This window comes from Panthera tigris, chromosome A3 (genome assembly GCF_018350195.1).
Source record: "Panthera tigris isolate Pti1 chromosome A3, P.tigris_Pti1_mat1.1, whole genome shotgun sequence".
NCBI classification, from domain to species: domain Eukaryota; kingdom Metazoa; phylum Chordata; class Mammalia; order Carnivora; family Felidae; genus Panthera; species Panthera tigris.
In genome coordinates, this window is record NC_056662.1 from 89,863,461 (window position 1) to 89,889,213 (window position 25,753).

General features: G+C 44.8%; 1 protein-coding gene across 12 annotated transcripts in view; it reads right to left on the reverse strand.

The window, feature by feature from the left end:
- The window catches only part of SLC4A5 (solute carrier family 4 member 5), a 116,607-nt gene that overhangs the window by 38,646 nt on the left and 52,208 nt on the right, over positions 1-25,753 (reverse strand). For all 12 annotated transcript variants that reach the window (XM_042981761.1, XM_042981758.1, XM_042981756.1 and 9 more), the window contains 4 exons: positions 23,346-23,475; positions 4,712-4,872; positions 3,824-3,979; positions 2,448-2,543 (listed from right to left, as the gene is read on the reverse strand). In XM_042981761.1, the coding sequence (XP_042837695.1) occupies positions 2,448-2,543; positions 3,824-3,979; positions 4,712-4,872; positions 23,346-23,475 (543 nt within the window). The remainder of the gene's footprint in view (positions 1-2,447; positions 2,544-3,823; positions 3,980-4,711; positions 4,873-23,345; positions 23,476-25,753) is intronic.

Here is a 25,753-nt window from a genome sequence, read left to right on the forward strand (position 1 = left end):
AGCAAGACCCCCTGTCCCCTCATCGCTCGGCCCCTTGGAGCTAGCCTCTGCTCCTTTTCCTTCCCTTTCTTCCCTTCTACTGCAGGTTCTCCTTTCCATTCTCACCCCTCAGTCTGCTACACTCTGCTTTCTATTCCTCCACCCCACCTTCTTGGGCAGAGACCGAGATGTCTGCTCTGCGCCGGGCCCTGGAGGAGGTGAGGGACACAGACACATGATCAGGTGAGGTGCCAGTGTCACTGAGTTTGGGCTTGTTGGAGAAAGAAGACCAGTTTCACCTCTGTCCTCCATGACCCATATGAGTGTTTAAAAATGGCCAGGTGTTGGGGCGCCTGGGTGGCTCACTCGGTTGAGTGTCTGACTTCAACTCAGATCATGATCTCACGGCCCCATGTTGGGCTCTGCACTGACAGCTCAGAGCCTGGAGCCTGCTTCAGATTCTGTATCTCCCTCTCTCTCTGCCCCTACCCTGCTTATACTCTGTCTCTCAAAAATGAATAAACGTTAGAGATTTTTTTTTTTCAAATGGTCAGGTATTTTCTGGCAGAAGGAAGGAACGTGGGGAAAACAGTGGTGACAAATTATTTGAACTGGCCAATTGTTCCTTCCCTAGCTGAGGCAGGAGAAAGTCAGCTCTCATTTCCCAGCAGCAGCCAAATCCAGCGGGCACTCTCAGATCTATTATTTCTTGGCTTTCTGTGGCCTGTGGCAGCCCTAACTTCTAGAACTCTGTCCTCCCTTGGCTCCCTTCCTCTTACATGCATTCAGGATCCTCTCCTGCTGGGCTCAGGGCCTTGCTTTGCTTCATCCCTTGCAGAGTCTTCACCACCTCCATCTTTGGTCAGTTACATCCACCCCCTCCACCCCCATCACTTAATGTCTACACTGGGCTGAGGATGCCCAGATTGGGTCTCCACTCCATACCTCTCCCCTGATCCCCAGACTCTGTTGTGCAGCCCCACCTGGGACCTTAAACTCCACATACCAGGTAATGGAACTCACTGGCTTCCATCAAATGACTCCCCCTCCACATCTTAGTCTGTTCAATGCCCCTCCCTCCTATCCACCCCACCTAGGTGCTGGCCTCACCTCCTCATTTCCTGTTTCTCCTGGTCCTTGCATCCCACTTTGGCCCTGTCCTCTCCAGTCTTGCTCTGACAGTCTCTCACTTTCTATCTTGTCCCCCTCTAGTTTATTCTTTCTCAAATAAGAATCTGATCATGGTGTGCCTCTGCTGAAAATTTCTCAGGGGACCCCATTACCTTCACCATAAAGACAGGCTCCTTCTGCAGCATGTGTGTGTACACTCTCTTTGCTTTGACCCTCTTGCCCTCAGGCCCTGCCCTCCTGGTAAAGTGAACGCTCACTTCACAGTGCCTTCCTTCTGCTGTTAGTTTCCTTTGTTTGGAGCAGCCTCCTCCTTCTACGCCCCCACCCCACTGCATGCTTCTAGAAAATCCCTATTTATTCCCCAAGATTCAGACGTGTCTCCTCTCTGAGCCTTCCAGGGCCCACCCTTGGCATGGGGTGGTGTGCACACAGAATGTTTTATCTGGGTCTCCACTGCAGTATTGGGCACAAGGGTGACCTCAGACACAATGAACAACTGGGAGGAAGGCTTGCCCCAAAGCCATTTGCTGCCTCCTGGCATCCCTACATGGAATAACCAATGCCAGGAAGACTAAGTGTGTTCTGGGGTCACCAACAACAAACAGAAAAGACTACCTGAGGCCTTGGGCAGGGCCCACACTGCCCTCCAAATCATTCCTTGAACCGGGTCAGGGTACAGGTGGCATAACCTGTACATACCTTGGCATTTTAGTAAAAGTATTTAAAGGAACATACTCCTCTCACTCATTTTTCTTTCCATTTTGCAACTTCTCTCTTTTCTTTGCTTCACAGCTTACCTGTCAGTTACCACCCCCCCACACCCCCATGAATTGCCTGAAAAGCCCTGTCTATGACTTTGTACTTTACAAGCCCCCTCACCCATTTCCTCAGGGGGCTGTGATTGCCAGCATCCCACCTTTGTGGTGCACAAGACTCTCACCCAGGGATGGCAGTGTTCTCTGACTGTCCCGGGGGAAAGTTCTTAGCTTGTATCTAATTCAGTTTCAAGGAAGACTTCTTACCAAAAATGCGGCTAATGATCAGTTTGGTGAAGACAAAGGTAGAGACTAAGATAAAAAATGCCTAGCACATAGGATTGTTATTGATTATGCCAGCACTCGATTTAGAGTTGCATTATTCAGAGTAGTTACATAGAAACGTAGGGTAGTGAGTTAGGTCCTGAGGACAGCCTTAGGTTTGAGGTGAAGGTTAGATTTCTCCTGATGCCTGTCCTGAAAATTCTAGACAGGTCCTGACCTTTATCTCCTCCAACTCTGAAAGTCTATGGAAGCCGACATAGAACAAAGCTGTCTTGCAGCAGCCAAGAACACACTCACACAGCCTTCCGTAATTGGCACTTTGCCGCATCCTCAGGTCCTCGGTGGAGTGGTGTAGGCTTGGACCAGCCACTGGGCTCCGGGCTGGGCTGCGATCTGGGAGGAGGAACAGAAGGGATTTGGCTTCAGCAGACTTGATCTACAGCACAGCCCCTGCAGTTAGCATGGTCATTCCACCTAAACAAAGCTGGGCTGTGAGATGCATCTCTTCCCCTTTCAGGAAGAAAGTGTATTTTGGTTGTTTTGTGTTCTGTTTTTGAAGTTAATAGTCTGAACAAGATTACAGAAAATATTTGTACTCTTGAGAGTGAGACACACAATTGTTAAATAGGCAGCAGGTGTTGTAGACTGCCTGGGTTCATCCCTGACTCCACCATTTACTTGCTGTGTGACCTTAGGCAAATAACTTAACCTCTTGGTGCCTCAGGCTCCTCATCTGTAAAATGAGGATGAGGATAACAAGACCAGTACCTAGCCACAGGATTATTGTGAAGATTAAGTGAGTTAACACATGTGGACACTCAGAACAGTGCTTGGAACATGGTAAGTGCTATGTACCTGCTAGTATATGCTAAACACTTTCCATTTTAAAACAATTCATCTAAAGAAATTGCTCAAGGTTCTTCATTTAGCAACCTTCTGAACTTTTTTCTGATTACTGCATTTATCTAGTATGTTCAGCAAGGCTGCTATCTGGACACTTAGACTCTGCAATATCAACAGTGGAGGGTTGCAGGTTTGAGCTATGTGTGTGGAACAATCCATTCTCCCTAATGACCCAGGCTCTGCTAATCAGAGTAACACAGCTGCCAGATTTACAAGCCCTGGCACACTTGAGATGAACCCAGAACCTTCTACCACCTTGATGTGCTTAATTTTCTGCCAAGGCTTTTGGCTCTTCTTGGGGGTTCAATGGGAAACTTTTCAACTCTTTCCATAAACGCCATCTTCACCAGCATTTTGCAAGCCTGACCACACATGAGAATCTCCTGGGGAGCTTTCTAAACTTCCTGTTTCCAGGCCATACCTCAGACCAACTGAATCCAACTCCCAGGGTGGGGTCTATGCATTGGGACATGTTTCATAGCCCCACGTGATTGCATTGTGCAGCACAGGCTGAGAACCAACTCTCTTCCTAGGAATGGTTCTGCTCTGGTGGTGGGGATAATTTTGGGATATGGCTGGAGTCTCTGCAGGCCTGCTGGAGAAGGAGGCTGAGGGATCCCCAGGACCTCAGAATTTTTCCAGGATCATGAAGTCCAGGGAGCCTCCAAGTTGCTAAGACCCTGCAGCCACCGAGGAAAGCTCACCTGGAGGCTGGGACCTGACACAGGCCCCCACATGCCCAATGCCCACTAGCATATGGCCCAACTCACTGGTGGTGGAAGAGACGGACTTTCCAATGTCAACCAAAGAGCGATGGATGGGCTTTTTGGTTTGGTGACGGTGTTTCCTCAGGAGGACATAGCTGACCCTCTCCCGGAGCTCTGGTCGCAGGAGGCCGTCCTCAATTTGCTTCTTGATGACATCATCTAAGTGGGGAACAGACATGCCTCATCCATGTGGGACAGAATGACCAGGGGTATGGGAGTCTTCAGTTTCATTTGTTATTAGTGGGATTAAAAGTGACTAAAGGAAGCAGGAGATGTGGAAATAGTCCTGGCTTGCCACAAACTGCAGAAACATGGGCAAGTCACAACCTTTGGGTATGTGCATGTCTGTACATGTGTGTGTGTCTGTGTGTATGTATGTGTATATAAAATTCTATGCTCTATCAGTGCTATTGTGAAAAGTAAACGAAATACCCTGAGAAGCACAAAACTACTGTGTTCAATGGTTTTAGTCCTAACATGAATTCCTTTTAGAAAAGTATTTCAGGCAAAATACTGGTGGCAAATTTCTGAACAAAATTCATAAGACGTTTTAGGGATAATAAGGTGAGCCACCCCCTCCTTCACCACTCCACTAAATAAGAGCTAATTTCCTAAAGATGAATGATGATCCATTTACTCTAACAAGCAACAGGTTGCCATGGCAATAGGTGTCTCTGAGAACACTAGAAAGCCCATCTCCTTTTTGCTCCATTGCTGAATGGCATTCATAGGATGGTCTTTTCCCCATTGGAGCTCTACATGGGACTGAGACTGTTTTGGGAGCGTCAGACCCAAAGCCTGGTTTCTGCAGGATGAAGTGGGTGCCACACAGACCCAGAGTGGGCATAAGGCGGCCATGGCTTTCAGGGGCCCCAGTGGTCCCTGCCTCACCTATGATCTGTGGTAAGGAGCCACTGTCCAAATCCAGCAGCACCGTCCCCGTCTGCAAGCAGGTCCGGAGCTCGAAGAGGCTGTGCAGCGACAGTGTGGACACATGGGGCTTGCTCCAGCGCTCGCCTCCTTCCTCTACCTTTTCTTCAAACTTTATCCACCTGAAAGGGGTTAGGATGGGGCTCAGTGTGGCCAGCACCCTCTGGAGGAGCACCTGTTAGTTCCCCTCAGGGCGAGGGATGTTGGCCCGCAACTCATCTGCTGCATGTTGTTGGGACACTGGTGCTAGACTGACAGGCAGAGGATCTTGGGAATTCCCTCACTCCATCCCCATTTCCTCTGATGATGGCATGCTCAGGGCACAGTGACATCCAGAGAATGACCATAAATGGGCATGAGGGATCTTTTTGGGGTGGCAGAAATGTTCCCAAACTGGATTCGGTGATGGTTGCACAACTGTACATTTACTAAAAATTATTTAATTGTACATTTAAAATGAGGGAAGTTGACCTTAAAATATAATAATAAAGCTGTTTTGTAAAAAAAAAAAAAAAAAAAAAAGTGTCTGAAAGACCTAATTGTGAGACAGGGAACCATCAAAATCCTAGAGGAGAACATAGGCAGCAACCTCTTTGAGCTTAGCCAGAGCAACTTCTTACTAGACACATCTCTGAAGGGAAACAAAAGCAAACATGAACCATTAGGACTTCATCAAGATAAAAAGCATCTGCACAGCAAAGGAAACAATCAACAAAATTAAAAGGCAGCCTATGGGATGGGAGAAGATATTTGCAAATGACACATCTGATAAAAAGTCAGTATCCAAAACCTATAAAGAACTTATCAAACTCAACACCCAAAAGGCAAATAAGCCAGTGAATAAATGGGCAGAAGATATGAATAGACTCTTCTCCAAAGAAGACATACAGATAGCTAACAGACACGTGAAAAGATACTCAACATCACTCATCATCAGGGAAATACAAATCAAAACCATAAGATACCACCTCATACCTGTCACAATGGCTAAAATTAACACAAAAAATAACAGGTGTTGTTGTGGAGAAAGGGGAAGCCTCTTGCACTATTGGTGGGAATGCAAATTGGTGCAGCTACTCTGGAGAACAATATGAAGGTTCCTAAAAAAACTGAATATAGAACTACCCTATGATCCAGCAATTGCACTACTAGGTATTTACCCAAAGGATACAAAAATACAGATTTGAAGGGGTACATGTCCCCCAATGTTTATAGCAGCATTATCAACAATAACTAACAATGGAGAAAGCCCAAATGTCCATTGGCTGATGAATCGATAAACACACACACACACACACACACACACACACACACACACACACACAATGCAATATTACTCAGCTGTAACAAAGAATGAAATCTTTCTATTTGCAACAACATGGATGGAGCTAGATGTATTATGCTAAGCGAAATAAGTCAAAGAAAGACAAATGCCATGATTTCACCAATATGTGAAATTTGGATGAACATATGGGAGGTGGGGGGTGGGGAGGAAGAGGAGAGAGGGAAACATACCACAAGAGACTCTTAACGATAGAGAACAAACTGAAGGTTGATAGAGGGAGGTAGATGGGAGATGGGCTGGATGGGTGATAGGTATTAAGAAGGGCACTTGTAATGAGCATTGGGTATTATATGTAAGTGATGAATCACTTAATTCTACTCCTGAAACCAATACTGCACTGTGTGTTAACTAAATAAAATTTTTTTTAAAGTATCAACTGGAACCTGGTTACTCAGGGCTGGTCACACATGTGTTCAGTGTCTGCCTTATGTGGTGTGGTTCGCTGGGAGCAGAGAAAGCATTGCTGACAAAAAAAGTATTTCCCCATGGCTTCTACTGCGGGGCATGAAGATTCTACACATCCACTCTGGGTTTTGGTTCTGAAAGTTCATGTTAAAATACAAATGTCATTTGGGGAAGGAAAGAAATTAAACCAAGGATGTGTAGGAATTTGTTCTTTCTGGAAGACTTGGCATCAGAGGCTGAGTTGAGGAGTGGAGTGAGATGGCCTTGGACAGAGGCAGCCGTGGCTGCAGTGACCCGTATCTCCCCTGCAGAGGGCAGCACCACACAGCCTGGAAAGCTGCCAGGAGAGCAAGGTTAGCAGGCTCCATTTTGCAAGATGTCAACCCCAACTTACTGGGTAGCTTCAAGCTATTCCAGTCAAAATCCTAAAAGAGTATTTTGGGGCCCTGACTAATTCTGAAGTTTGTCTAAAAGTGGTTGAAGAAAGGCTAAATAGGAAGAAGAACGGATGGACATGCTTTTAGCAGATAAACTTGCCGAAAAGCTGGAGTACTTAAAATAGTTTATTTCCAGTCTAGATATAGACAAAAGGATCAATGAACAACAGTCCAGAAACAGACCTGGGCCCCCTATGGGAATGTGGGTTTTTATAGGAGTTGTTTAAAAGATGACCAACCTAAAAATAAAAAAACCCATAACCTCTCAACCTACTTCTCACCAAACACAGTATTAAATTCTACGTAGGTTAAAATCTAAACATAAAATTAAATCTATGATGGAATATTATTGACTCGTAAAAAGAAAGGAAACTCTAACACATGCTACAACATGGATGAACCTTGAAAACTTTATGCTAGGTGACATAAGCGAGGCCTAAAGATAAACATTATATGATTTCCACTTGCATGGAGACCCAGGGTAGTTAAATTCACAGAGACAGAAAGCAGAGTGGCAGCTACCAGGGGCTGAGGAGAGTGGGGAGTGGGAATTTGAGACAGTAGAGAGGTTCAGTTTTGCAAGATGAAAAAAGTTCTGGAGATGATGGTGGTGATGGCTGCAGAGCAGTGTGAATATACCTGAGGCCACTGAACCTTACACTTAACAATGGTGAAAATGGTAAAATTCATGTTTTATATATTTCACAATTCAAATAAATAATTAAAAATGTATAAACAATACGAAAGTACTAGAAGAGAATATGAAAGAGTCTTCTAATATTCTTAGTTGTACAGAAAGAATTCCTAGACAAGATGTGAAGCCACAAGGGGAAAAATGGACAGATTTTGTTACATAAAAATAAACTAAACTAAAATATCCGTATTACAAAATAAGACACAGTTCAAAGAAAAGCAACACAGTGGGAAAACTGTTACAACACACAGGGCATCAAAAAAACTGGTATCTGTACTATAACAAAACTCCTTCACATCAATAAGAAAAAGTCAAATTACCCAAATGGCGAGCAAACATTTCTGGAAAGAAATGAAGAGGGCCAAGAAGATTTTCAACTTTACTGGTAATTGAGGACATTTACATTATTGGAGATTAAATGACATTCTTTATTTCTCCTATTGGCAAAAATGAAAAGGGCTGACAACTTCCTGTGTTGGTGAAAACACAAGGGGATACAGGCAGGGCACTAACTTAGTAGATGTGCATGCACAGTGCATGTGTATGTAAACACAATGTACACCGTGCTGTGTAGCAGCATGGTCTTGGTGTGGGGACTGGGCAGCTGCTTTCAACATTTAGTGTGCATGTCTTTTGCTGTAATGGTTCCATTTCTAGGAAATTAATGCAGAAATATCACAGTAGTATGTCTACAAGAATACTCAACTGCAGCTTTGTCCATTGAAGTGAAGAACTAGAGACCGCCAGTTTCCAGTAGGGCCATCATCACATTGATTCCCTGCATCCCTGCCACAGAATACCCCTCAGAGGTCAAAAGTGTGAGGATGAATTATGCATACTGACAAGATAGATAATACCATGCCATTTCAGAAAGAAAGAAAGAAACAAACAAACAAACACACATCTATTTGTTTGGCCACATGTGTCTAAAAGTGCCTGGCAGAAGCTTTGGAAGGCTACCTGTCAAATGGTTAACAAGATGGTTACTTCTGGGGAGAGGAGTGGGTTTGCTGGTGGGGGAGGGGTTAAGAGACTTTCACTCTGTTTGGGTTAATTCATGTAGCAACAGCACAGCCTATAGAGCCAGACAACCAGGTTTTGAATCCCAGCTTCATCATTTACTAGCTATGAACCTTATTTTGTTTTCTACAGGAATAACAGCATTAACTAATTAATATTATTAATAATTATTAACAGTAGCAATCAGAGCAGTGCCTGACATATAATGCTAATTCTGTTGGTGTTAGCTATTAATGTAGAAATAAAGAATATTGCTTTTGTCATTTTAGAAACAATAAAAGAAAGTAGAGGCATTCAAAGATCTCCCAACCAGAGAACACCGTGGTTGATATTTTGATGACTCCCATTATAGATCTCTGTGTGTATAAATGCATATGTGTACATGGGCACATACACAATTTTGCATTAATGACAGCACTGAAAAGGCACAGTATCTACTGGACATTAATTCTTTCATGTCTATAAATACTGATATCATTTTAAAGGCTCTTTAGTATTTCGCTGTGTGAATGGATGACAACTGATATGAATAATCCTCACTTGGTGGACATTTAGGTTATTTCTAATTATTCTTTATCATATACAAGTCTGGATTGAATGTCCTTGGCCCAGCTCCATAATTTCCTTAGGATAAACTCTCAGAAATGGAACTGCTATGTCTGTACATTTTTAAGTGTAAGATATGCATTGCCAAACTCTTCTCCAGAAAGCTTCTGCCAGTTTACACTTCCACCAACGTACAGGAAACCTCACATTTCTCTGAAGTCTCTCAAACCCTGGCATTGTCAGTCTTTAAGTTTATTTATTAATTTTGGAGAGAGAGGGAACACCAAGAATTTGGACATTTCTAACAAGTTTCCAGATAATGCTGATGCTGTGATCTAGGGATCGCACTTTAAGAAACATTGTCTTAGGGGGCACTTGGGTGGCTCAGTTGGTTAAGCGTCTGACTTTGACGAGTTCATGATCTCGCAGTCTGTGAGTTCAAGCCCACGTTGGGCTCTGTGCTAACAGCTTACAGCCTGGAGCCTGCTTTGGATTCTCTGTCTCCCTCTCTCTCTGCCCTTCCCCAGCTCACACTCTGTCTCTCTCTAAAAAATGAATAAACAAAAAAAATTCTAAAAAGAACCACTGTCTTAGGATGATGATTCTCAAATTTAGGTGTACAGAAAAATACCTCAGATGCTTTTAAAATCTTGATTTCTAGATCTATTCTAGAAATCTTGATTTCTAGATCTATCTTGATCTATTACATCAGAATACCTGTATGGAACCCAGGCAACTCTGCAATAGACTGTCCTACATAACGTTCCTGACTTGTGGGGCTCAGAGGCTAAAACAAACAGTTAATTGTAGTCAATTGTGTTTCCTGGTTATTTTGATAGATACGTGCTTCCCCCAAATAGACATCAAGTTTCTTGAGGACAGGGACCATTGTTTCCTCACTGGTGTTCCCTCATAGTCTTTAAATGCTTGCTCCTTCCTGCTTGAGGGCAGTGAGGCCTCACTGATCACTTTGGGTGAAGTCCAGTTATGAGGAAATGACTGGGGAAAAGACACAATCATAGGGCTTAAGTGTGCTTAAAAATACTTAGAATGATCTGAGCAATGATCGTCATAGTCTAGTAACATCACAAACACACACATAGACCAGTGGGGCAGGAGCTGCCTCCTGATAGAAGCAGACACCTCAGACAGGAATCAGACAAGCCTGGACCCAACCACCTATTCACAGGAAATACAGGGGCAGATGAACAGGTTAAGCACCATCACAGAGACACAACAAAATCCAGAATGTGGAAAGCATATGGGACAAATGCTGCTTCTTTAGCAATGACAACAATCACAAGGGAAAGAGGAGGAATCTGTAGAGAATGGCTTCAGAGACAGATCTCCCAAATGCAGTATGTGCACCAATTATATTTTAAAAATATGAGATAATCTGGGAGATATAGACACTGCCTAGATAATTCTGTGAAAATAAAGAATTAGTGTCATTTAGAAAAAATATGTGACAGTGGTATTATGGTTGTATTAAAAAGAAAGAGGCCTTTACCCCAAATAATTGAAAACAGGGTTTTGAAGACAGTCTGCGGATCAGGACCCATGGTCACAGCAGCATTATTCATGATAGCTAAAATGTGGAAGCAACCCAAGTGTCCACTAATGGATGAATGGATAAGCCAAATGTGGTATATACATAAATGGAATATTATTGAGACTTAAAAAGGAAGGAAATCCTGGCACATCCCTCAACATGGATGAACCTTGAGGATATTATGCAAAGTGAAATAAACCAGGCATGAAAAGACAAATATGGTATGATGCCACTTCTGTGAGGCATCTAGAGTGGTCAAAATCATGAAGACAGAAAGTAAAATGGTGGTTTCCAGGGGCTGGAGTAGGGGAATATAGGGGGAGTTACTGTTCAATGGGTACCGGGTTTCAGTTTTATAAGTTAAAAGAACCATGAGGATGGATAGTGGCGATGGCTGAATGTATTTAAAATCACTGAACTGCACACCTAAAAAATAGCTAAGATAGTACCATATTTTATCATAATAAAAAAAATGGGAAGGGAAGGAAGAAAGAGGCCTTATCTTTTAGAAACACACACTGAAATATTTGCAGATAGAATGATATAGTGTATGGGATTTGTGTCAGTGTGATCCAGTGTGGGTGGAGGGGCGGGCAGCAAGGAGCGGGTAGAGACACAAGATTGGCCATGAATTATCTGGTAACCACTGAAGCTGGGTGATGGGTACATGGGGATTCATTCTACTACATACTACTTTTGTATACATTTAAATTTTCCATAGTAAAATGTTTAACCACTTTTCAGAATGAATAAAGGAATGGGCATTTTAGAAAGCCTTTGACCAAAGCCTGGCTTAAAAACACTCAGAAGCCTGATAAAATGGTTAATGTGTAATCCCAAACAACTCATTGCAAAGTGATCTTTACACCACAGTTGGCTTCAAAAGGTGGGGAATTAGAGTTGGAGAAGCAGGTCAAGCGGAAAGAAAATCTCCAGGCTGGAAAAGAACTCTAAGGATTTTGTCCAGGCCAGGGCAGGGCACCAGATGCCCTTCTCCCGTCTGGGATGGAGCTGAACAGAACCTTAAAGAGTCACATGTCACAGAAAGCAGTTCTCTGTCACGCAAAGAGGGTCTGGAATTGAGGCCTTTTCTGTGACTAGAAACTCAATCACAGATGGAATTAGAGAAGTCGCTGTTCAGTTTACACCAAGACTGATAAAAAGTGTCATGGGGCAAGCTACCAGTACAGCCAAGGCTTTCCAATACTCAACTCAGGATGTGAGAAGAAGAGGGAGGTTCTCCTTGTAGGCCCTGGAAAGGGCTAAAAACTAGGAGACCTAAATTCTAGTTCCATCCTCAGGTGGAGACTTAAATTCTAACCCCCACTGACCCTGCCCTGGCTACTGCATCTGTGGCTCTTCACCTCCCCTGCATTAGTGTCATCTGGGAGCTTATTACAAATTCCAACATCTGAGGCCGAACCCCAGACTAATGACATCAGAATCTCAAGGGCCTGAGAATCGGACATTAGGACTTTTAAAAGGAAGACCCAGGTCCTTAAGAGGACAGTGAACAGGCCATTTTGTGTGGTTAGCTAAGAGTAAAATCTGGACAATATAGAATATATCTGGAGAATATAAGTAAAATCTGGAGAAATTCTGATTGGGGTGAAGGTCCTTTCTTTCTGTGCTTATTTTGCATATAATCACCTTAAATTGTGTCCTGGTTAATTTGTTTGCAAAAACTCCCCTTAAAAGAGATCAAACCCTGCATCAGGCTCTGAGCTGACACCCCAGAGCCTACTTAGGATTCTCTCTCTCCCTCTCTCTCTGCCCCTCCCCAGCTTGTGCACATTCTCTCAAAATAAATAAACTTAACAAAAATTCCTCTCAGAAAATCCTAAATTCAAAGATTAAAAAAATGTAATCTATAGAATGTGAACTTTAATGTTAAGGTTATGTTGCTTCGAAACGTTTAAGACTTATATTTGTACGAATTCATTGCTTAGATGAAGTTATGTTTACTCACCTAAAAGTTGAGAAGTACATGCCCACATTGTGGTAATTGTCCATCTACATGGCCTCCCTCACTGACCTTATTCTGTAACTCTCTCATCCCTACTCCATCACCCATTGTCCAAAGACTTGACTTCCACGTTTTAGTTACAAAGTATCAAGACATAGTGTTTTTGCTTGCTGCTAAGGCCAGTTGGTAATAAATTTTGTGACTTTAATGGATTGATTTCTTAAAAGTAATGTGAATGTGAGTTCTCCCCTATCATCCAGCAAAGCTATTTAACTGAACTTTGAGTCATATTAACACCTTGACTTTTCCAGCAGAAACCAAAGGCCAGTGTTAATTCTCCTATGGACCAATAAAAAATTTTCCTGGAGATGTGTGAGAAACCATTAGTATGTATGTGGAGTGGGGTACCTGGATGGTTCAGTCAGTAGAGCATCTAACTCTTGATCTCAGGGCCATGAGCTCAAGCCCCACATTGGGCGTGGAGCCTGTTTTTAAAAAATGTATCTGAAATAATATAAAAAGTTGTTTCCATCCAAGACCAAGTTCGGAAATTTGTCTTCATATCGTCCCAGAGATGATTAGGTCCAAGGATACTGACTAATGTTAACCAAGTTCACAAGGATTGATGTATTAGCCCAAATTTACAATGAGATTTACAACGGTTATAGGGGTTAGGTACTGTCATCTTGCAGCCCTTGCATTCTCTCCTTACAGGCAGATGCATGGGGAAAGCCAAATTATCATCAGAAAGATATAGAATCAGAATTGAGGCTAAGTGACTCAAATGTTTAAAGACTCAGGATAAAATGTCTGGAACCTTCCATTTCTGTAAATGAGATTTGCCTGGGTCTGGGACCAGACAAGTGGGCACCTCTGTCATAGACTTTTCTGGAATGAACCCCACATGCTTTCATGGTTGACTGATTCCCTGTGATTGAAAGTCTTTCCTTTTGCTAGCATAGGAGTCCCCTCTAAGGGCCTTTGGTTATCCAGTGCGATCTGGGCACTGCTGGAGACCCACTTCTCAGAAAGAGTACCCAGTAGTCAGCTGGCAGGGATGAGGCAGAGGTGCATCATTCCAGGAGCCATGTTGAGTGGGATGGGGGTGGTTACTCTGTGCCCAAGATCATGCATCTGGTGAAGGGTCCATCCTGCTGTACATCATGTCTTCATTCAGGGGTAAGGGGGAGCCCAGAGCTAAGTGAATGTCATCAGACACAGCTATTAGCAAATTCCTTACTGGCTCCTTCAGGGAAAGGCTTCTGGAGACAAATCTCTCTGAAGGCCACTTGTTTGTGTATCCAGGAGGTTTTTGTAATTACTCCCAAAGGACTGTCATTTATAGACTTGTCAGTCTCCCTCAGAGTCTGTTGGCACCTGCTCCTCACTGCCTCTCAGGAAAGGCCCTCCTCTCTACCTGGATGCTCTCTCTCTCTCACCTGTGCTATTCAGGCCCTAGTTCAAAGGCCACTTCTTCCAAGGCAAAGCTTGAAGAGACTGCTCCTTCCTCTGACCTCCCATCCCATCTTGTGTCATTTGTCACATGGCACTTACCATAACAACGGTGGCTAAAGCTTACAGAGCACATTCTATGCACCAGACATTATACCAAGTATTTTACATGTATTATCTCATTTTATCCTCAAATCAGCCCCTTGACGAAGGTCTGTTACTATTCACACTGTCCACGTTAGGAGACTGGAGACTCAGAGGATAAGGAACCTGCTCAAGGTCATGCAGCTTATAAAAGACAATGTTTACGGGCAAATCTTTTGACTCTAGAGGTCTGTTCTCACTACATCACAGCACTCCCCTTGGGTTTAGTTATCTATGTATATGAGCACATGCCTGCCTTTTACACTAAATCAGGGGTCAAAAAACCCATGTCCTATGAGTTAAAAGTGCCTCACAGTTTGCTTTTGTATGACCAGCTAGCTAAGAATGGTTTTTACAGTTTTCAAAGGGTAGTAATAAAGGAGGAAAAGGAGAAAAGAGGAAGGAGAGATCATATATGAGCAGAAAGCCTAAAATACTTACTATCTGTCCCTTATAAGAATTTTGTTGACACCTGCAATAGATCATAAGCATCTTGAGAAGAGATTCATTCCTGACTCATTTCAGTTCTCCCACAGGACCTAACACAACGTCCCCTAACATATTTTTAGAATGAAAGAAGAAAGGTGTGGATGAGATCAACTTTCCGAAGTTCTCCTAGACCCACAGATTAGAGCTTCCACTTTTCCACAGCCCTATGAATTGATATAGAGCAGTAGTGACAGTAGATATCCACGTACAAAGATAGGATATGATCTCTGAGGTGCTTGTCTAAGAGGGGGGACAGGTTTGCAATACTCCACCACATATACTCTCATGGTGACTTGAAGAATTCTTAAAGTTCTGGTTGGCATTAGACACATGACTATGGCCAAAGACTAGAGTACATAAAGCACATATCTTCACTACTATACATGTGAAAAAGACATATTTGGGGTGTCTGCTCTGCTTCCATACATGGGGATATGCTCCCCAAACCATGGCCAGCCTTCCCCATACCTCCCCATAACTCTGATTTGGGTCACAGTGATGGGACAACCAAAGTTGGGCAAATCCAATGCTCTTTGAAGAATTAGGAATTGGGACTGAGAAATGGCTATGCATTGTGGAATGGTCCCTTGAGTAGATGTAAACATGGAAGCTAAGGAATGGCCAAGGATAGGGACAAATGGGAGAAGCCAGCTGCAGAGAATAAAGAAGCTGCCCAGAGAAAGGTAGAGCCAGAAGCAGAGAAAAAGGACAGCTTGGTTTCCTGGGACCAAGCCTTGAGATATCTGACCCCTGGGTACCATGAGGTCAGCCTGTGTTCTGCTGATGCCTCCTCCTGTTGTGTAGGTTAGCTTGGGTGGGTGTCTGTTACTTGCAGCCTCAAATGTCCTAACAGTGACAGGGGCATTACCTTTCCCTTGGGCATCCTACACAGGCCCTGACAGCTCACTTGAGCTTAGACTATGGTTGTGAAGCTAGACATATCAGATGGGAAAGCTCTTGACTTTAGCACAAAGAGCTCCTGACTGACAAAGCATTTTCAGGAAGGTTTATTCCTTCAGCATCTCGGAGTCTGACAGTTCTTATCCTAATAAGACAGGAGACATAACCACTAAAATCAATGTGTGAACCTTGTTTTGATTTGAAGTTGTACAAACCAACAGTAAAGGGAGGTTTTGAGACAATTAGGGAAATTTGAATGTAGATGAAATATCATATTAAGGAATTGTTCTCAACTTTGTAAGGAGATATAACGGCATTGTGGTTGTGTTTATAAAGAAGTCTAATTTCATAAAGATGTGTACTAAGATGTTTCTAATGTCTGGGATTTTCTTTTTTTTTTTATTAGAGAGAGAGAAAATCCCAAGCAGACTCCATGCTCAGCACAGAGCCTGATGTGGGGCTCAGTCCCACAACCCATGACCAGAGTCGAAATCAAGAATCAGATGTTCAACCAACTGAGCCACCCAGGTACCCTTGGGATTTTCTTTAAAACACTGTGGTGAAAACAAACAACAAAATGGAATTCCTAAAAGCAAAAAAAAAAAAGTGATGGAGAAAAATTGATATTAATCTGTGACGGAGCTGGGTAATAGATACATGGGAGCTCATTATATTGTTCTCTCTACTTTTTGTGTTTGAAATTTTCCATAATAAAAAGTTATAGATATTTAGATATTTAAAAGTAAAATATTATATACTTGGACTTAGATGAAAACATATTTACATACAAATATATATGTGGATTAATCAACTGGCATCTTGGCAAGCAAAGTGGTCTGAAGGTGGGGTTTCTCCCTTCTTGACAACTGCATTTGTGGGAGCCACCCGAGGATGTCCTCAGTTGTGGGGAGGTGACCCTTCCTGCCAACTAGCTTCTAGGGGTTCTGAGGAACTGCCAGCCAGTCAAGCCACATCTGGGAAGACTCCTGCCCTCTCTCCTCACATAGCTAGCCTTCCTATCCCACTCACTGGTCAGCTAATCCTATCTTAGCATCCTGAGTCCACCAGGTGGTGGCCTTGTGTCACTGCCTGGCTGTCCACACAGGTGCAGACTGGTGCTTCTCCCACCCAATGGCAGGCCCTATGAAGGTGGCCCCTTCTGGTGTGTTAGGCCTCATGCAGCCCCCACACTGAGCTGTGTGCTAACTGTAAGTGATCACTAAATCCCTGGGGCACAGACACCCTGGCATAGCCCCTATTCTGTGTTTACACAGCTCACAGGTGAGAGCACTAGTTGCAACCTGGGCCTCTGAGGCCTGGGGGAACTTTGCCCACTTCTACCTGGGCCTTGATCCAAGTTCTTATTCATATACAATCACTATTTCCCACTTGCCCAGCATAAGGGTCAGGTATCAGTGTTTGACTAGTGGAGGGACAGGGAAGGACCATGTTAGATATTAGATGTGAAAATGGCTTGATAATAATGGTGTGACTATTCAGACCAGGAAATAAGCATCTAGTCAAAGTCAAACAACCTTAAAAACTTTCATCTGACCACAAATCTCCATGCATGGCTCCACTGCAATAAAACAGGAGGCTCCTGGCACTGCTTACCTGCCTCTGAACCACCTGGCAACGCACAGCTCCTGCAGGAGCTCTTCTGCTCCCGTCTCCTCCAACGAGAGATGGGTCTGGCAATTACCAGCCCCCTACACTTCTGCTAGGAACCCCCAAGCCTCACTGAAGCCACCCTGCCCTCTGCTCCTTGGGACCTGTCACATGGCTAGCAGCCTTTCTAACTGCAGGCCCAGGACCCCGCACCCTCCACCCAACAGCTCTCTTCTGACTCTTGCATCTTTAAACCACTCTCCTTCACCTGGCTCCTTTCTGTCAGCAGTCAGCATACTCAGATCTCTCCTGCTCACAAAGAACAAAAGCCTCCCTTGAGAGACCTAACTGCCGCCTTTCACAGACAAGCATCTTGCGAGAACTGTTCAACCGTACCCACCCTCGTCCTTCCGACTCTCTTCTCCACCTGCTGCCCCATCCCACCTGAGACTGCTCTCATCTCTCCATTCTCTGGATACTCTTCAGTTCTTTCCCCACTTTTGGCCACTCCTTCCATCCTGAATGTCTCCCTGCCCCTGGTTTCTAGTACATAGCACTTCTCGTGCTCCTCTCCAACCTCTCTGGCTGCTCCTCAGTGACCATTGTGGATTCCATTTCCTCTGCCCATCCCTTAAATGTGAGTGACCTGGGGGTGGGGTTCTGCCCTGGAAAGTCTCCTTGTCTATGGATTTAATTCCTATCCAGATGCTCATCACTCACAAATTCATGCTTCCCTACTGAGCTACAGACCTCCATATCTATATAATGACCTGATGGATGTCTCCACTTGGAGTTTCCCCAAACAGAACATGTCCAGAGGGAACTCATCAACAACCTCCACCAAAACAAATCACTCAACACTAGAAAAACGTGCTACCCCTCCTGTGTTTCCTAAATTGTTACAAGTCCCCCACCTGCTCAACCTGGAAACCTGGGCATCTCCCTGACTAACCTGCTTCCCAATATGCCATCTGTCATTAAGTCCTGTCAAAATTCTACCCTTTAAGATAGGTCTCAAATCCTGTAAAAAGATCAGGGGTTGCCAGGGATTAGGGAGGAGAGAGAGATGAATGAGCAGATCTTTAGGGCAGTGAAACTACCGGGTATGTTACTATAATGGTGGCTACATGTCTTTATACAGTTGTCCAAACCCATAGTAGGTACAACACCAAGAGTTAACCCTAACATAACTTATGGGCTTTGGGTGATAATGTGTCAATGTAGGCCCATCAGTAGTGACAAATGTACCGCTGTCATGGAGGATGTCTCTCAGTCACAAGGGAGGCTATGCATGTTCAGGGGCAGGGGGCATATGGGAACTCTGTACCTTCTCAATTTTGTTGTGAATCTAAAACTTTCTAAAAAAATATATCTAAAAGGAATATGTGTGTGTGTGTGTGTGTGTGTGTGTGTGTGTGTGTGTATATATATATATATATATATATATATATATATAAAATTATATGCTAAAAAAATATGTCTCAAATCCACCCCCTTTCTCTGTTCCTACTACCAACGTCTTGGTCCAGGGTCTCATCTCTCACCTAGTCCAGCCTCCTAACAGGCCCAGTCTTGCCTCCTTTTATACATTCTCCACACTGAAGCCAGAGGGGACTCTCTCAAACAGACAATTCTGCTCCTCTCCCCCTCAGTGGCCCTCCAAAGCTCTCAGCATCAAATTCAAGCTCCACAACATGGCCTGCATAGGCCCTCCACGATTAGCCCTCACTCTAGCAGAGCCACAGGGAATTTCTGCCCCTTCCTCTGTGTTCCAGAGGCCTCTCCTCTTCCCCTTTCCATACCCTCTCCTGGTTAACTTTGACCCAACTTTCAGGTCTCAGTGTGAACACCTTTTCCTCCTGGATGTCTTCTTAGCCCCTGCTGTCTGGGCTAGGTGTCCCTACACTGTGCTTTCACAGAACCCCCCTCATCAAATGCCTGTTTGGATAATATGCCTTTTGTGCCCCATTGGACTGAAAGCCCAAGTGAGCAGGGATGGCATCTGTCATGTTCATTTTTGTATCTCCAGCACCTGGCTCAGGTTTACAGACAGTAAACACTTTGTAAATATTAGTTAAATGAATGAAGGATGTTTCCTGACTTCTGTGCTAAGAGCTCTCAGCTTCCTACTCTGCTTTACTCCATACAAGTAGGCAGCTATGGCCCCACAAGCATGATCCCAGGTAAGTGGTAAGACCAGAGGTCTGGGGGTGGATTCTACTCCAGATAATCAGGGAAATGATACTAGGAGGGCATTCTTCAAGATCTTAAGTGGGAGCAGTTTCAAAGTTGAGGCAAAGTTCAGGCTTTCCCCTCCATCACATGGGAGTGTGCAAACATCTCCACATGTAGGATGCTTTTGAAAATAAACTGATATGGTTCTACCCAACTAAGCTGACCCACTTTTCCTGCCCTTCTTTCTGCCCATTCCTGGTCATCGCAGGAATGTTCTCAATGCATATGTGTCTCATAAGAACCTCTGGAAAGTTCACTCTTTTGGTTTTCTCTGAGTTGAGATCAGAGGCAGCTTGGATTTGGAATTTGCTTTCAGAACTCTTGGAAGGGTCTAAGCTCCAGCTATTTCTGAGTAACCTCAAAGGACTCTCCACACTTGGGTGGGTTCCAGCCCAGGTCATTCTCCTCCTCTTTCTGTCCTTGCAGCCAGGCAGACTCTTGAGAGAGGATGGAATTCTGGGTAAATTGTTTGCTAGAAGTGAGGGGGGTGGGGAGTGTGCCCCCACCCACCTGACCCAGCCCTCCCTTCAGGCAAGGTCAGTATCAGCAAACAGCCAGCTGCATTTTCCTCCTGGGAATGCTAAAGAGACTGAGTTAGTAAAAATCTATCTTATTAACAGCCTGACCTACCAGCATTGATCACATTAGAAATGACGCCTGCACACACAGTCCCCATCATGTGCACAGGAGCAAAGCTTCCGTGGAGCTCAAAAAGCCATTTAAATCCATCCAGGGGTGACTCCTTCTCCAAGGGCTCAAAACATCCCCCAAACTAATAACCCCTGACAAAGCACCACCAGGGAAAATTCCTTGCGGATTTGAGATTTTTACTCTGTTAATCTCCTAACTCAATAAAGCAAACACTCCTGCAGCAAATTAAGTACTTTTATTAAAGGGTCCCCTCCTCCATTCTCTTTGATGTGGGTATAGGTCTGCAACCCTCCCAGGGCCTGAGTGTCTGTGTGAGGGGTTGTCAACCCCTGAAACACCATCATTTTCTCCTGTTACCCCCAAGGAGCCCCAGAACCCACTGGGATTTGCAGATTCTTGGATCTGGAAACTTCTAAGACCTCTGGCTTCCCGGAGTAGATCTCACAGCCTGTCAGCTGAGGGAAATGCTTCCCATTCTTTTGTGGGGGTGTGGCCTGGCCCTAAGCACCTCTACTGTTGCAGTTTGCCTGGAGGAGTCTCCGGCACAACTGTCCAGGCCAAGGTGGACTTGTTGGCCAATGGTCAAGCCTTTCCCCTGATCTTTTTACAAGCTTGCTGGTCATACCTCCAACAGTGAGCTGGAAACCTGATGGGGTTAGCTGGAGAAAAGATTAAAGGAGGCAAGGTAGAGAAAGGGGAGGTAGGGAGGTCTGAGCTCCTCTTTTCCCCACTGTTTCCTGCCCCACACTGGCCCCCAAGCTGCTTCTCTTTCACATCTGGAATTGGGTTAAGCCATTTGGACTTCTTTTAGTCATTACTGTCCTCTCATTATTGGTTTGAGGTCCATTCAGGACCCTTCCAGGATCTCCTCAAATGCTATCCTCAAAGCCTAGCTTATGAGGAAACCCACCAGCTTACAGATGGTAACTGTCAGATCAGATCCCTTTATATTTCAGGAGGAGCCTCCTTCTAGAAACATCACCTACAGTTTATCAGTTTCATTACAGATTCCATAGTGTAGAAGGCTCTATGGATTCATTCTCAGAGAAACTAGAAGCACTATTATTGTCTATAGTGGCAGACAATTGGGTCTCTGAGGGCCCTGAGGATTTCTTAGCAAGGGCTCTGTGGGTGTGTGTGATAGGCCCTCATGGAAGGTCTGTCCTGGTAATTGTTGCCAGTGATCCTGGATGCAGACCTTGCCCAGTGGAAAGAAGGCACTCGGTCCTTACTGGGTCTCTGAGAAGACCCTTCGCAATGTTCCATCTCTTTACTTGCCCACCTTGGACAAGAAAGGGATGGGAAGCACTAGCTCCTCAGAGGCATTAAGCCACAGTAGCCCAGACTGAGCTCTGGTCATTTGAAATGTCCTATCCTTTCTTCTCAGCCCTGAATAGATGCTCTGGTCTCTGTGGCTATCTCCATTTATTTCCCATCCCAGTGGAATTGCCTCCAGACTTATGTCTTCCCATGGAAATACAAACAGAGTCCCTGGAAGTTGGAGGAAATGGAAGGAGGTAGCAGAGAAAATGGGGAAAGCATGACAAAGTACATAAGCCCTCAAGTTAGGGTCAGACAGGCCTGGGCTATAACCCAGACTCAGCTACCTGCATACTCTGACCCTTGTAAGCTATTTGCCCTTCTAAACCTCAGTATCCTCATCTATAAAATGGGGATAATAATAGTTCCCACCTCCTCAGGGTCATTGGGCAGCTTGAGGGAAATGAGCCCATAAATTATTTAGCATATAAAAGAGCTCACTGAATGGCTGATAAATAGAGGTTCAGGGGCTTCCAGACAGGGATTGGGGCCAGACATGAGGCTAGGAATTAATTCCTTCCCTGAGGCCTGCAGGGATTTGTTAATCCACCCAATGGCCTTTGTTCCAGGAGAGATTGGAAGGAGGAGGTTTAGGACATCCAAACCTCCTCTTCCTCGCTCCATAGAGCAATTTACTTCCCAGGTGAGTGACTGCTGGTGGGTGAGGAAGGATCCCAGGCCATGGCTGGAACAGCTGCCAGGATCTGGGTATCCTGGTGGCTCCCAGGCAGAACTAGTCCTAGGCACAGGTGGAAGTTAGTCCATGCATTCTCAACCAGGGCAATATCAGCTCCAAAGAGGTCTCGGGGGAGCAAAAAAATTTTTTTAGGTATTACCATGGTTTGTGGCACTCCAAAGTTTAAGCCAACCTCACAGAATCATGTCCCTTAGTATTTAATTCCTCTCATTAGAATAAATTAAATCAAATTCCAATTTAATAAAGTTAATTTAAATTAAAATTTCTTAGGGGCAAGAGGCACATTAATAAAAAAAAAAAAAAGGCTGAGAAACGTTGGTATGGTCCATTTTCTGGACTTTCTCAGCTTTCTTCCCAGGGTCCCTCCTCTCTCACTGGCCCTTTTTGCTGCCTCCTTCCTTTTCCTTGGACTTGTGGCATCATTTGGTGTTGCTGACCAGTGCAGTGCATTTAGAAGCCCACTCTGTCCCAAGCACTGTGTATGGCCAGCACTATTCCTTACTCCAATCCTCTTTTGGCTGCATGACTTTGCCACGTGGTTTCCCTCCAGGTTTCTGACTCTTCTCTTCCTTCTACTGCTCTATATGCACAGTTTTTCTCCCCCCCCCCCCCCCCCGCCAATATGTGCCTCCAGAGCTCCACTCTGCCTGTCCCACCCCAAACTCTGCAGAGTCTCTTTTCTTCAGAGGCCCACTGGCCATCCCACCTGGATTTTTCATGGTATATATTTTCCTTCCTCCAGGAAGTCCTCCCTGCCTACCCTACCCCCTTGGTGCTTTCCCTTCTCCTACAGCATTTAGTTTGAACCATTTGACAAGAAAGGATATATATCCTTGTATTATTCTCTCATGGTCTCATGGATGTCTGTTCTACTTTTCCACTTGGATTTTAACCTCTTTGAGAATAAAGACAAAGTGATAAGTATCTGTTTGCTCCTTAGTGTCCAGCCCAGTCCTGGACACTAGGGAAGGCAGAAGGGGAGGTCTTTAGGGACCAGGAAGTGCCCCAGCAGAACTTAAAGTGCAAGATGCCACTAGTCAATTGTCCTTCCCACCAGGAGGGTCAGCTCAGCCTGGGCCCCAGGCAGACTGTAGTGGGAAGCTCCCTTCTCCCTTCCCTTGGACTCCACCTTACCTGGCTGACTCCTTCCACTCCATCTGGTCTCCGTCATGCTGCAGAGTGTCCATCTCTGTGAAGAGGGTAGGGTTGGGAGCCTCATCTTCCTCCCCCAGGATGTCCTGGAGCTGCTCAGCAGCTGGAGACCCTGCAAAAAGAGGGGAGCAGGGTCTGCTGAATGGCCTGGGGGAGGCAGAGGGCTGCAGGGCCAATTGAAATGGAGCGGGAGCGGGACGCCTGGGTGGCTTGGTGGGTTAAGCGTCCGACTTCGGCTCAGGTCATGATCTCACGGTCCGTGAGTTCGAGCCCCGCGTCGGGCTCTGTGCTGACAGCTCAGAGCCTGGAGCCTGTTTCAGATTCTGTGTCTCCCTCTCTCTCTGCTCCTCCCCTGTTCATGCTCTGTCTCTCTGTGTCTCAAAAATAAATAAACGTTAAAAAAAATAAAAAAAAAAAAAAAAGAAATGGAGTGGGAGCCGGGTTCAAGAGAAAAGTATTTCCGAATTTAGTAAAACTAAGTCCAGTTTCTGGGAAAGCTAGACTCATGCCTCTGCAGTTGGATGTGGGTGAGATATTCTTTGAGATAAAAGGGATGAAGGATTTAATCTGCATTCAGACTCCAGGGTCTTGTAGCTGACAACAAAGAAGGATAGAAAATGGCCAAAGCTGGGAAGTAGCAAGGACAGGAAACAGAAAAGTGAGAAAAACTCTGACCCAACTTCAGCATAACAAACCCAGAAGGACTCCTTTTCTCATTGGGGCCCAGACCAGTCAACTCCCAGTATTGGCCATGAAGGGGCAGTCAGCTCTGCAAAAGGACGTGCTTGTACCAGCGTGCCACATGAGCCCACCTTCTTCATGGGCAAAGTGACAACCTATTCCTGCACTCCTGGTCTGCCTTCCAACTGCCCACTGGATGTCACCTCCTAGGTGTCTCTCAGGCACCTCAAAAGTCAGCATTCTAACACTGAAGATGTACTCTGCCCCAAACATGTTCCCCCTTTTCCTGCCTCCCTTCCTTCTTTCCTTTCTCTCAATATTTCATGAAAGTCTACTATGTGCCAGGCATTGTTCCAGGTGTCGGAAAACAAAGCTGTGAAGAAGGCCCATACATCCTTGTTCTCTTGAATGTCTGCTCTAGTGGCAGAAACAATAAACAAGTAAACAAATGCATAAATAATCATTTCAGGTAGTGATAAACGTCCTGGAAAAACAACAACAACAACAACAACAACAAGAGAACTACATTAGATAGATTGATTAAGAAAGACTGCTCTGAAGAGCATGTGTTTGAGTTGTGACTTGGAAGATGAGAATGAATTACTTTTGCATCTCTGGAAAAAGAGTGCTCTGAGTGTTTCAAAGACTCTGACGTGAGAATGGGCTGGCCATTGTGTCTAGACCATGGTGAGCAAGAGAGAAGCATGACATGATGTAGAATGCCTTGCATGTAGAAAGGCATAACTGTCCACCAACTGTATGGGCTAGACACTCCGGAGTCACCTACACCTTACCACTTTCTCTTACCTCTACCCTCATATGGAAAGTTTTCGAAAATATGTCCCCCCTCACCAATCCCTTTGCCCCTGCCCTGGTTCAGTCTCTCATTAATTGTCCCTTGGGCTTCATCAAGTCTTCCCCTTCCTCCAAGCCCCTCTGTCCCTTCAAATTATCATCCTTACAGGCCCTCACTTAATTTCTCCATGGTTTCCCCATGGTCAATAATTTCAACTATGTTTTCATCATACTCCTCACTCTTACTCCTTGACTTCCCAGTAAAACCAGGCAGCCAGTACCCAAACAAGAATTCATTGGCCCAGTCTTCCTCTGTGCAGGAGTGTCATGGGGGGACAGGGAGAGGCAGTGTGGTACTGTGGTATAGTGGAGACAAGGTGCACAGTGAGCTTGCAACCCAGCTAGACATGGGTATGAATCTCAGAGTTGCCACTTGCTCATGAGTGAATTCAGTTTGAGTGAGCAGGGTTGTTGGGAGGAACAAGGAGATTCAGATAAGGAGAGTAAGACACATGACATGGGGCCTAGAATGTAACAGGTGCTGATCCCCTTTACTACCAACCCCAGCACCCAGGCTCATGAGCCCCGCCCAATGGTGAAAAAAAGATTTTCGGGGTGCCTGGGTGGCACGGTTGGTTGAGCATCCAACCTCGGCTCAGGTCATGATCTCATGGTTCGTAGGTTCAGGCTCCGCATCAGGCTCTGTGCTGACAGCTTGGAGACTGGAGCCTGCTTTGGATTCTCTCTCTCTCTCTCTCTCTCTCGCTCTCTCAAAAATAAATAAACATTACAAAATTTTAAAAACAAAAAAAGAAAGTGAAGTATTTCCACTCTCAGCAGGTCTCAGAAGTGCAGCCACCTCCCACTCATCCTTGTTAGCACCATGTCCCATGTCCCCTGATGCCATTCCTAAC